Genomic DNA, 13,265 nt, shown 5'->3' on the forward strand with positions numbered 1-13,265 from the left:
TCTGCCTCCCTAGTGCTGGGATTAAAGGCATGCACCACCACTGCCCGACTCAAGTGATTGCTTTAGGATATCAAGCTTTAACAGTTTAGCTTGGGCCTTAGCAGAGTTGGGCTGCTGTGAGAAAACCCCATCGGCAGCAGTCCTTTCAGACACCACCAGGTGGAACAAAGATTAAGACAGATGGGTGTGCAGTGAGGGTCCGCTCCCCCCACACACACCCCCTCCACACCTACGCCCTCCAGGTCCTCACATGGAGAATGCCAATGTTCAGCTGTAGTGGGTTCATGCACATGGCTAGTCATCCTAGTCACCCTAGTGAGCTCATCTTTTGTTTCTATAAATCCTGGTCCTGCTTTCCCTAAACAAAGTCCGGCGCTCCGGAGAGGGGAAGTGGCAGCGCTGTCTCACTTTCCTGCTGCCACTGCTGTCAGCTAATTGCACTAAAGCCCAGTCCTGTAATCTAGAGCTCTGCCTTGGCAGGACCAGGTGACCTGATCAGCTGTAGTTGTAGACATGCCCAGACAAAGGGGCACCACTGTGGGCCACCACACTCTGGGGAGGAAATCCCAGCTGCCCTTCAGAGAAGCACACTTGGCTTTTAAGCAAGAATCCAGTGAGCCTCTTTAGCCCAGAAGAAAGAAGAAACCTGGGAGTGCCTTGTTCTTCTTTGGACCTCTTCCCAGTAGAACTGCTCTAAGTCTGTGTGCCTGTTGGAAATGTTGAGGTTGTGAACATAGAGAGGCACAGAGGAGCCATTTCCCAGAAGCTACTTCCTGGTCCCAAACAGAAGAGAAGCTGCATTTGCATTTTATTCGGGTCCCAGAGAGACACAGTGGTTCTGACTCTTCAAGACAGTAGCAGCACTGACGTCTCCCAAGCCCCTACTGACTGGCAGACTCGGGCCATGCCTTTTCTGTGTATTAATTTGCCTTCACAGAGTTTGGCCTGACAGACATGGGCTCCAGCCTGTCCTTTTCTGGCACATAACATCTTTGCCATCCCATTCTTACAGTAAAACAGGAGGAGCTGAATTTTGTCCAAGGTGGAATCCTGGGCAGTCATTGCCCCTAACAACCAAACCTCAAGACTTTCCTCAAAAACAAATGAAGCAAGCAATATAATCTTAGTGCTAAGTATTGGTAGTTATGTCCTTCCCCTTAGAAATGGATGGGCCTCACATGTTTAACATGGTCGTTTACCCAGCATTTCCCCCGTTTCCAATCATTCTGGAGAAGGAAATTATGTTAAGCACTTGAGATATTAACCTTGTCTATGTTTTAATTATACATTATGCCATTGTTGTTGTGCTCTAATTAAGTGATCTGACAGAAGAACTCTCGCTCAGTGAGCTTTCAGAGAGGAGGAGAATGTTGAGCAGTGCAATTTGATATTTGGCCTTTCATCTACACATGTGTGCTCACGTTCACGTGTGTATTTTACTTTCTGGTGATTTACAAGAACTTGTAATGGAAAACAGATGGCCTCAAAAGCCAAGTGCAGCATTTGGAGTACTGTGTTTATGGGGGTAGAAGTAAACTTCTCTTCACTCCCTTCTTTTCCTTGCAGGGAGAAGAGATTTTTTTGGACATGTTTGAGGATGAGTACAGGAGCATGACAGTAAGTACAGGGCCAGAACATATGGAGGCTAGTGTGTACCTTTGTGCCTGCCAAACTTGCTGATCAAGTGGCAAAGACTGGTAGTGAGATAGATTTGATCACCACCACCACTATTTAGATTATATTCATTCCCATGCCCCTGAGATGTCTGCTTTTATTGCTTCCTAACTCTGTGCCCTTGTACAGGATACTTACATTTTGAGCCTGGCTGTCATCTGTACAGTGGGGTACATACCTCTGAGCTGCCCTGGCCAGATGTGGATTACCCAGCAGCAAGCCTCACACTAGCCCACATGAAAAAGTACAAATATCCACTTTTCCCCTGCTTCCTGGTTTTTGCTTGTTTTACTCCAGCATTCATGGCATGTCCTAAACAATGTTTAACATTCTCCGGAAATACTAAAGTTATTCACCCTAGGCCCCACAACTGATGTCAGTTCTCCACTGCTCCTTAGGAAATCAGCCTCTTCCCTATGAGAAGGGACAGGCCCTTGGTGCTGCTCCAGTGCTGCAGGAGGCAACAGCATTGTGTCTGTAAGGTGGTTAGGGTCACCTGGGTACCAGTCAAAGAGAGGTGTCCTTTTAATGAAGACTGATTCCTGCTAGGATGAAGAACATGTTGTATAACTAAATCTGACACAAATCGCAGTTCTCGCCTTAAAGAGAATAAGTGAGAGTTTATTTTAGAGCTAAATATAAGTGACTGTGTTCAGTACTCGGGTTGCCCTAAACACATCTTGACAAGGAACTCAGTCACAAAACAAAATCCTAAATCCAAGCACTTTTCAAATACATCAATGTGAACATCAGGAGACAGGTTACAGCAAAGTGCGGGAAGCTTCTACTATAGGTCTCAAATGCTATCTGATGGCATCCTTAGCTTTAAGGTTAGCAGAAGCTAATGGTGTGTTAGATTAACACATCCCAAAAAGTTTCACCTGGTAGTCATAAGGATGTGTGGTCAGACAGAGGTGAGCAAGAAACAAGCTATTAAGAAAGCTAAAGATACATGGCTCTAAGATTGCAATGTTCCAGTTCTCCATGGCCAAGAAGCTCTAAGCAATCTGGTTTGTAGAGTGTTCAGCAATGAATTGCTCTTTCAAAAAAAAATGGATTTGTGTTTTCTCTCTCTCTCTCTCTCTCTCTCTCTCTCTCTCTCTCTCTCTCTCTCTCTCTCTCCCTGGAACTTCAGTGCAGAGTCTTTACCTATTGAAAGAGCTGTTGCCGTTATCTCCTTTGTGCAGATGAGGAACATGGGAGTCAGAGGCTGAGTAATGTCCCTAAGTCTATCCAGCCTGCTGGTGGCAGAGCCAGGCTTCCATGGCGGAGTTGTTCTCTTTTGCTCCCTGCCTCTCCGTGGAGCACAGAGGACAGACTGTGGCGATGACACTTTCTATTTTGTCTTTCTGCATTTCCAGAATCAGCCCCCAAGTAGCACTAGATAAATAGATGATAAGTGAGCTTTTTCATGGACATAACTCACCAAAGCATGAAGTGATGGGGACATTTATAATGAACCAAAGTGTTTAAAGTGTCAGAAAGAAAAAGGCAGGCAGCACAGCTAAGTGGCTCCCTGGCTTCCAAGCCTGTCTCCAGGGCTCTGGCAGCATGGCCTTCACCACATCTTTATACACTACACCCCTGAGACATGAATGGACCTTTTCAAAGTCATGCCTCCTTACTGGCCCACACAGCCCCTGTTGCCATGCTTAGGGCAGCTCAGACTTTTCCCCTTCAGACCATCAGTTCCAGGTAGGCAATCCCTATGGGTATTCATTTTCCCTCCGCTAGTCTGGTCATCCTTAGTACCCTTTGCAGCTTGGAAATGTAAATTCTACATGTTATTTATATTTTGGAAAAGTCATAACTCTGGCCCCTGTTATGTTTCTTTCATTGCTTCTTAACTCTGTGGCCTTGGGCAGGTTACTTACATTTTGAGCCTGGCTATCATTTGTGCAGTGGGGCCCACACTTCTGAGTTGCCCCAGCCAGATGTGAAATACCCAGCAGGAGGCCTTGTGCAAAGCCCATAAGCAAAAAATGTGTTCTCCTCTCCTCTCTTCACCCCACCCCACTCAGGAAGCTTTCTGAGGTTTGCTTATTTTATTCCAGTGTTTATAGTATGTTCCACTGCACAATACTTGACATTCTCCAGAAATACTAAGGTGACACACCCTAGTCTCTGCAAGTGAAGTCGGTCCTTAGCTGCCCCTAAGATATTGGCGGCTGAGCTAACTAAAGTGAAGTTGTCCTGAATGCTGCTCTTGGACTTGGAGGAGGCAGGCTGCAATTAGACCTCCAAGTCGGACTCTTCTCATATCCCTTAGCAACTCAGGGTTATTGCTAAAGGGATAATGGGCCCTGGGGCTCACTGCTGTCTCCCACCCCTGTAGCAGAATGGAGGGAATTTCCTGGAGAGGGTCTGCAGTTCCAGCCAATGGATACTGTGAGGAGGCCCTGCTGGAAAGCCAATGCCAAGAGCAGTCTGGAGTGGGAATATGACTCTGTCATCCTGCTCTGAAATACAGGGATTATGAGAAAGGGGCTCAGGCCTCTAGACAACCATGTTTAATGTGTCCTACAAAGGAAGGCCAGCACTGTGTGGCCTTGGGGCCCCCTAGCTGAAATGAAGGGAAAAGCCACAACTTGGGAGAAGGAAAAAGGCCTGCCACTCATCTTGCAAACTGGAAGCATAGTTTCAGTCTAACCCGCCCTTCTCTGAGGCTTCCTGTGATGTCTGTCTCTCCTAGATAAAGCCCATGAATGTGGAATATCTCATGATGGATGCTTCTATCCTCCTGCCCCCAACGGGCACTCCACTGACTGGCATTGATTTTGTGAAGCGGCTGCCATGTGGTGATGTGGAAAAGACGCGGCGGGTAAGTGTGATCTGGCCTCTCCTGGGTCATAGGGAAAGGGTCTCTAGGTCAGTTAAAGACTGCCTCCAATATGTGTCTAGTCACCTGTAGAGAATACCCCCTCACACACACCGACTACCACACATGGCTTTCCAAAGCCTGTTGCCTGGAAATAGGAGATTGGGATTCTGTGGCCACTGGCACCTCTGTGGACAGCTGTCAGACTACCTGCACCAGGGCAGAGTGTAGCCAAAACCCTGAGTGGAAGCCACACCAAGTTTCTTTGAAGTATAGCGGAGCAGAACCTAGAACACCCAGTATAGGGGAGGTGGGTGTGAACCTCAACTTCAAGGTCTTAGAACCCCAGGGCAGTATACTAGCAAGGTGTCTGGTAGTGAGAGCATGATGCTGGCCAGGAGGCAAGAGAACGTGTTTGCAGAGCCAAGTTCTCAGAAGCAGCAGAGGGTGATCCCCTTATCAGCACTTTTTTCTGAGGTGGCCACTCTAGGAAGCAGCCTCAGTCGGGCTCTTCACAGTATTTTATCTCCTGCGTAAGATCTCAGTTTCTTTCTTAGAAAGCAACACTGCCTTTTCCTAGAAAATCATTCCCTGGAGACGTGACTGTGAATAGATCATTTAGAGGCATCCAGATGACTACCACATCTTCTTCCTTGGTCTGCTTGTGGCCAGAGCATCAGAGGGGTTTCACTTCAGAATTTCAGGAAGCACATAAAGTGGGGTGTGCCTCAGACAAGAGGCCTCTGCAACCTCCTTCACCCTTCTGGTACTTTTAATCACATGCTCAGGGGCAGCAGAGGAAGTGGGGACCTTGTATGTTTAAGCAACACACATTCCCAGTCCCCTAAGCAAACCACAGACTCCTGTAAGCTGTCCTCTGACCTCCACAAGTGCACACAATACATTTTTTTTTTTTTGTATAAGACCAAAAATACCAAAAGTGCCCCTGAGTCATGCCAGCCATGCTGAAATAAAAGTCATCAGAGTCCTTAGGGTCCAGGGAAAATGAATGAATCGAAACTTGGAATTTGGGCTATTCCCACTCATGTAGGTGCAGTTGGAAGAAGTGGCTAAGAAAAACTACAGGTTCATGAGTCAGGCCCACAGCCGGGCGGTGGTGGCGCACGCCTTTAATCCCAGCACTCGGGAGGCAGAGGCAGGCGGATCTCTGTGAGTTCGAGGCCAGCCTGGTCTACAAGAGCTAGTGCCAGGACAGGCTCCAAAGCTCCAGAGAAACCCTGTCTGGAAAAAATAAAAAAAAAAAAAAAAAAAAAAATGAGTCAGGCTCACAGGGGTTAAGCCCTATTCTGTGTGACCTTGGGAGCATTACTTAACTTCCCTGAGCCTAAAGTTCTCCTGTGCCCCCCTCAGCTTTTGTCTGAAATAGCTGATGCGATGGCTGTAGAGTTTCTGGCAGAATAAACACTGAGAGGACATTGGTGGAACAACAGTGGAGTGTGCTGGTGTCTTTGGTAACCAAGAGGGCTTTACTCACAGTCCCTGCTAAACTCGTACAGAGGAAAAGAGCCAGCAGGGGCTGTGGCAGACATTAAAATCTGAGTTGAAGCAGTAGCCATCTTCATATACTATCTGGGAAGCCAGTATGAAGCAGAGGTCCTTGTGCTGAAGTTTTGTTTTTGCACCAGGGATGGAACCAGGGCAGTGGACACACTCAGTGAGTGTTCTGCCTGAGGGCAGTGGACACACTCAGTGAGTGTTCTGCCTGAGGGCAGTGGACATGCTCAGTGAGTGTTCTGCCTGCTGTCTAAACTTTGTTTAGACAGTGTCTCCAAATTTACGATCCTCCTACTTCAGCCTCCCAGATATCTGGGATTTCAGATGTGTCCCCTCATTCTGTTTCCTGTAAAGAACAGCAGTTTTTGTGTTTGTCACTATTAACCTCAAGGAAATGGGACACTTCTGCTTCATTCTTTGACTATGTGTTACACACTGAAGAAAGTTCAGACACGTCTCAACATTTGCAGACATCTTTTTGCTTCTCCTCCTTTCTTTGTCTACAAACTCACCGTCTCATACTGGCACAGGGTCTCTCCCCAGTCTCACTCTCACAGTGTTGCTCCCTCCTCTGTCGTAGTGCAAGTTCTCCTACTGTAGTGGTGTTTCTGAAGCTCTGGATATGAGTCTCAGAGCCTCGTGCATGTTACCAGTGACGTCACCTCCTGCCCACAATGGAGGATTTTTTTTTCTTTGTTTATTTTGTAGACAGGTCTCACATAGCTTAGGCTGTCCTTGAGCTCACTTTATAGCCAAGGATAACCTTAAACTTCTGACTCTCCTTCCTCTGCCTCACCTGTCTGATGGTTTTGTAAGTGACTCCTCAGAACTATATAAAGATTTCCCAGGAGACTTTGCCCCGTTCCTGGGGTGTCTTCCCATTAACCAGAGTGGGGTACTTCCGTTATGTTCTACTTTTTTTCAGCTAAACTATAAGAGCTACTTCATGAACACAGTGTTTTCTTTCTTTTGAATTATTTCTTTAGGAGAAGTTCCCAGAAGCAGAATTTCTGGTTCAAAGGGTATGGATGTTTTTTGTACATCTCTAACATCACCACTTGCTTTCCCTCTGGGCTGGGCCCACATCACCCTGCTTCAATCTTGTTCAGGATGACTGACTTCCACAGCAGTTTCTGCGGCCCTGGTGGGCTTCTAACCTGAATGACTGTCTCCTAACCCCAGCAGCTTGCAAACGTGGCAAGGAAGCCAGAAGAGGTGAACTGAGCACCTGTCCCAGGGCCAGCCCAAGGCTCAGACTACCACTTGTGCCATGGTGCACCCTCACTGGGGACTCGTGCACCTCTCCCCAGAGCTCTAGCCTTAGGGAATTCCTATGCTCACTCAGCCCCACTTGGAGCTGAGATCCTTCTGACTCCAGACCTTCCCCATCCAAAGCCTGGTTCTCCAAATACTGAATATGACTAAAGTTAGCTTCCAGATTCACAGAAGCTAAGAAATGAAGTTTCTTCTTCACATTAGAACTCAGTCAACTGCCTTCCCTTTTGAAATTTGATCTTCTGCCTTCCAGGATCTGAAACAGTAATCATTTCTTACTCTTTTTGGTTATGACTTTAAAATTTTGTGTCTTGATTTAGCAAAGAAAAAAGATCACTTGATAGAAATCCAGGTCCCAAGCCCTGAATCTTTTAAAGACCAAGAAATGTAGTCAGAAGAACACAGGCTTGGAGCTCCCCTGAGCATCCAGTCTAACAGCCCTGGGCTCCAGTTTCTCTGCCAGATAGGAGCCACCAGGGTCATTAAGAAGCTCAAATGATAGGCTGGGCATGGCGGTGCACACCCTTAACCCCTGCACTCAAGTGACACAGGCAGATGAATCTCTGTGAGTTCAAGGCCAGCCTGGTCTACAGAGTAAGTTCCAGGGCCACATAGAGAGACCTTGTGATGCTCTTGGCCCCCCACAATGCTCAATGGCTGTGAGTCACGGTGAGAGGGAGCTGTTAATGTCTGCAGGATACTGGCAGGAAGGGACCATGGAGTAGGACAGCATGCCTGCCAGCCTGTGTGTGCAGCCATCTTGGGAGCCCACTTTTGCAGTAAGGAGCACCTTGCCCTGTAAGACTCACCTCTTTTGTCATTGGACATGGACTTCTCGTGTGTGTGCTTTTCCCTTGAAAATTGCTATTTGAAATGGTATTTTATATTTTATTTTATATTTTATGTTTTAAATGGCTCATTTTTTATTTGTATTCCTGAGAATATCACCATTCAATATTTGTAGAGCAAAGACACATGTTTTACCAAAAGGTCTACATTGAGAGCCAAATTCCCAACTCATCGATTTCTTTGAAAACCTCAGTCTTTCAAGGGATAGGCTACAGAAAACAGCATGGGTTTCTATTTCCCCATCTTAACCATGGCCTTGCTAGGAGTCTTTGCCATCAGAACCCTGTGCAATGTACTTGACACAGTCATAAATCTTGCCCATGACGGGGACATGCCTACAGTAGGCCCCTTCTTTCTCCTCATCCCTAAATTGTAACTACTTACTTGAGAGCTCACGCTGTCAGATAATCCCAGTGGCACTCACTTCTCCCTTCACACTTTATTACCATCTGCTCTGGGCTGGCACAGGAGTGGGACTACGCTATGTCATATGTGCCTGACATTACAGAGGCTCAGTTCAACCTCTTAGCAAGTGGGCCAAGCTTACTCTGCCCTCTCAGCACCGATTCTTGCTCCTGTAGTCCTAAATTTATGATACATAACCCCAAAAGCCCAGCACATAGTAGGTGCTTACTAGGTAGGAGCTCTTGATTTTTTTTTTAATAGAACCACATCTCTGTCTCTCCCAGTTGATACAGATGTCTCTATGAAGACTAGACTTGAAAATCTGCTAAGAACATTTAGATTAGATTCTTATGCACCCCCACCAGCGTGGTGGGGAACTGCTTTATCCTGCACGCCATTCTAAAACTCTAAAGGCTGTGTTTCTTAAGATGAGGCCAGGACTGCGCAGGACTTTCAGAATTTCTACACAAGTATCCTGCCTTAAGGCAGGATCGGGGCATTGGTAGCTAATCAAAGATACTCACTGCATGGACCACCAGGATGCAATGCCTCTCCAGATGCTTAAAGGCGAGATTTTGTCCCCTCTCTTTTATTGAAAGTTCCCTGCAAATAAAGGGTATTCTCCCTTTATTTAACACAGGACTGTCACCACCTTTACCACAAGCAGGAATTCACCTGCGTGAAGCCACAATGGTTTGCCCTGACACTCCTTTATGTAGGTAGTGGAATCTACCAAGGGTCTGAAGGCAACCCCTTTCTGCAAGTCTGTGCTGACTGTGCCCTCCAGCCTTGTCTCAGGGTGGTAACATAGCCAAAGAGTTAGGGATTACTGTGTCTTATCCACCACAGTAGAGGTCACTGCTGACCTTGTCTGTTTGCTCTGGAGCTGTGTCCCAAAGAAGCCCACCATTCCATGTCAGGGAGAAACCTGGGACAAGGGGTACCCTGACCTGTGGCTTGCCCTGTGCTTCTGAGATCTCTGGTTAGTGGCTAGTGTGATTCTGGGGCTAAGGGCTGCTTCTGCACAGATGTCACTGGCAGCTGGTGACATGGCCTTTTCTCTGCTCTCAGGACATGCCTAGTGGCCATACTGGATGCTGGCAGACCTCTTTTCCATGGGACAGGGATGCTTGTGCTGACAAGCATTCTCTGCCCCTGAGATGAACTGGGAAAGCCTGAGGGGTCCTGAGGACATTGCTGTCCATTTGGCCAGGTATCAGGCCTTACTCTCCTGTCTCTGTCACTCTCCTCCTCCTAAGGCCCAGGCCCAAGAGGTGGAAGACTTAAGATGGGAGTTGGACTTTCAGTGAGTCTAGCCAAATCTAAAGCTTACATGCATGTTACTCTCTTGTCCTGTGCCCATATTTACTAGATTGGACTGGCACACATCCTGGTGATTTCTGTCTCCCAGCCCTACTAGCTCAGATGGAGAAGCACGGAGGTGGTAGCCCTTCCTTGAAGCACTGTCTCGGGCAGCACTCCTCACCTCCCTGAGTCTTAGCTATTTTCTGACTATGGAATGGGCAAGCCAGCAGGCAGATGATGTGTGTTAAAGGTCATACAACCCTTGGGGACAGGTCCTGGCAAATGACAGGTGCCTAGTAAAGTGGCCTGGGCCTTCACCTATTGTGGACTGAAGTAAGCTGCTCCCCAAGCCTAAAGTGTCCTCTTATTCTTTCCAGGCCACTGTACTTCAAGGCTGGCCCATGTTTTGCCCCCTCCTTTTTTCCCATTAACCAAGAGTCACCATGAAATGCCTTCCTTCAGTGCATCTCTCCAGAACACTCCTGGAACCCTACTCTCCTCTTTGTCTGCTCTATCCAGGCCATCCGGGTATTCTTCATGCTGCGTTCCCTGTCACTGCAGCTGCGTGGGGAACCTGAGACCCAATTGCCACTGACTCGGGAGGAGGACCTGATCAAAACAGATGATGTCTTGGATCTGAGTGAGTTGGCCATCTTGTGTTGCCCCGTGGGCCAGGGGATACAGGACACTACTCTACTGATCATCTGCAGCAGGGGTGGGAGTATGCACAGCATGCAGTCTGTACTGCCTGCCACTGACCCTGCTGAAAGGTTAGTGCTAGACAGTAGGAGGTCCAGTGAGAGTAGGCCCTCATTGACAGGATGAGGACAGCACTGGCCTTTCTAGTATTGTGGATTTAAAGGGCTTTTGTCTGAGTCCAGTAGAACAAGGAGTCTCTTGATGCCAAAAGGAAGTCTGTAAAAATCAAACTATCAAAATGAAAAGACACAACAAACCCCCAAACAAGTCACCAGTATTTAGGTAAGAATGGGGACTTTGCAAATCAGAAAGATATGTGCTTAGCCCATAACCTTAAACTGTATTGACCATTGTCTTAGTGAGAGTTTCTATTGCTGTAATAAAACATGGTGACCAATAATAACTTGGGTTATTACTACATCACAGTTTATCACTGAAGGAAGTCAGGGCAGGAACTTAAGGCCGGAACTGAAGCAGAAGCCATGGAGGAGTACTGTTTATTGCTTGTTTGTTCCTCATGACTTGCTCCGTCTGCTTTCTTACACAGCTCTCAGTGGCCCAGATTGGACAGTGGGCTTTCTTCAAACCACACAATGGTCAATGAACTATCAGGAGCCTCTGCTAAAGACACAGGGTTAATTCTGAATCCTAAGTATGAGGAAGGAGACCAAAAAGAAGAGGCATAGAATAGGCAAAGAGAAGAAGCAGGTGCCATTCTGTAGTCCGACTATTCAAAACATCTTTTCTGATGCATAATTTATATAAAATAAATTCCTCCAACCTTCAGTGTATAGTGCAGTGAGTTTTAGTCATGTGAGCTGGTTTCACATGGCTAAACCATTGAGTGTTAGCTTTCAAGCCAGCTCTGCCTTACTCTTTCTCCTCTACCACAGCCTCTGTTTTTTCTGCTGTAAAATGGGGATGGTTGCTGTGCATTTTGGCCTTTAGTCCCAACACTTGGCAGGCAGCAGATCTCTGAGTTCAAGACCCTCACCCCACCCCCACCCGTGGTCTGCAGAGCAAGTTCTAGGACAGCAAGGGCCACACAGAGAAACCCCATCTGGGGGGGGGGGAATGGGAGTGGTTACAGGTATAGGACTCTTGGAAAGCCTTGCTTCACATACACAAGGCTCCAGCTTCTGTTCTTACTACTTGAGAAGGAAAAAGGTAGAGAGATGGCGAGTTTTGCTTTGGTGACTGGTTGAGAGATGCCTTGGAAGCCACAGCCACAACCTAACGCTAATCTGAGAGCTCTACCTCCTGTAGAGCACCAGGATGCCCAGCATGTGGGTACCTCTGACTGAGTGACCAGGATGTAGGTGGAAGAAGACCTCACTGGTTTTTTTTTTCTTTTCCTGGCATTTCTCTTGTTTGTGCTTTCATCTCCCCATGTGTTAGAGAAATAAAGAAATTTGCCTGTCTCCTTTGACCCTTTACCCTGAAAAGCAGCAACAGTGATTTCTATAAGGCTAGAATTGATCAAGAACCTGTCTTTCTCTGACTTGATCCGTGCAGAGAGGGAGAAGTCTCCCCTCACAATGTTGTATCTGTGAAATGGAATTAAATTTATGTCGGGAATTTACATTCCTTTGCTCCTTCCCCAAGGAAGGACCCTGCTGAAATAAAGGTTAAAAGTATTTCACTTATCAATTTTAATGGATTAGTTGCTAGTTGAGATCACTTAACTGAGCCTTTTTGGGTAGTTGGCCATTAAGAAAGAAATGGCTGGCTCACTTTATTTATCCTGACTTGCAAATTATGTCTTTTGCTGAAGAAAATGACATTCAAAAAACTCAGAATAGGAGGGTTTTTAAACCTGGTGCTACCATGTTGTTGTCTGGCTTCTGTTGTTGGTTGTTTGTTTAAAATTATTTTGGTGATTGTAATATTGAAGATCATCATACTTCAAAGTACACGAAAGATTGCTATAAAGCTGACCCTGGAGTGGTTGAATGATAGCTGAGTGATTGAAGTTTCTGTCTTCATGACAAGGTGAAAAGCTAGGAGAGAGGTTTGGTATTGGTGCACTTTTCTATCCCATTCTGGTAGGTTTAAGGAAATGCCGACTCTGCACAGCAAGAAGTGTGACATAACAAGTATTTATTGACCTTGTTGCTCTGATAGGAAACACAGCCTTGGAGATCTCTAGCCGCAGCAGCAGCAAGAGTCTGCTGACAAGTCCTGAGTCTTTGGTCCTGCATGGCAGGTACCATACTAAAGGTATGCTTGCTTCCACCAAGGACAGCAAAGGTGTGCTCATACCCTGGAAAAGTGCATTGGCTCTGCCCTAATTGAAGCTTCCCTTTGCTCTCCTGAATAGGAGGCTGGCATGGGGCAGAGGTTGAGAGCTGTTTTCAGGGTAGGCTATGTCTACTGAGTAAGGGGAGAGCAAGAAGGAAAGTGACTTTAGGGGACCAGCATTCTGGCTCACCAACCTCCTGCTTGCAACCTTACCATGACTGAGCTTGTGTCATCTACCCCATCTTTCTTTCCTTTTACAGTGTGCCTGCATCCAGCACACATTAATTCTTATGGATTTTCCAGCCCTCTCTAACAGATAAGGACTTACAGTTACAGTTTTCTTCTTCTTCTTCTTCTTCTTCTTCTTCTTCTTCTTCTTCTTCTTCTTCTTCTTCTTCTTCTTCTTCTCCTTCTCCTTCTCCTTCTCCTTCTCCTTCTCCTTCTCCTTCTCCTTCTCCTTCTCCTCCTCCTCCTCCTCCTCCTC

General features: G+C 46.7%; 1 protein-coding gene across 7 annotated transcripts in view; it reads left to right on the forward strand.

Moving 5' to 3' along the window:
* Clec16a (C-type lectin domain containing 16A) overlaps window positions 1-13,265 on the forward strand; it is a 234,270-nt gene that overhangs the window by 96,872 nt on the left and 124,133 nt on the right. For all 7 annotated transcript variants that reach the window (XR_003377160.1, XM_005349306.3, XM_013347335.2 and 4 more), the window contains 3 exons: window positions 1,567-1,617; window positions 4,367-4,495; window positions 10,361-10,481. Coding sequence is in view for 6 of the 7 variants with exons in the window: in XM_005349306.3 (XP_005349363.1) it covers window positions 1,567-1,617; window positions 4,367-4,495; window positions 10,361-10,481 (301 nt within the window). In the remaining variant the exon portion in view is untranslated. The remainder of the gene's footprint in view (window positions 1-1,566; window positions 1,618-4,366; window positions 4,496-10,360; window positions 10,482-13,265) is intronic.

The sequence above is a fragment of the Microtus ochrogaster genome, chromosome 7 (genome assembly GCF_000317375.1).
Source record: "Microtus ochrogaster isolate Prairie Vole_2 chromosome 7, MicOch1.0, whole genome shotgun sequence".
Taxonomy (NCBI): domain Eukaryota; kingdom Metazoa; phylum Chordata; class Mammalia; order Rodentia; family Cricetidae; genus Microtus; species Microtus ochrogaster.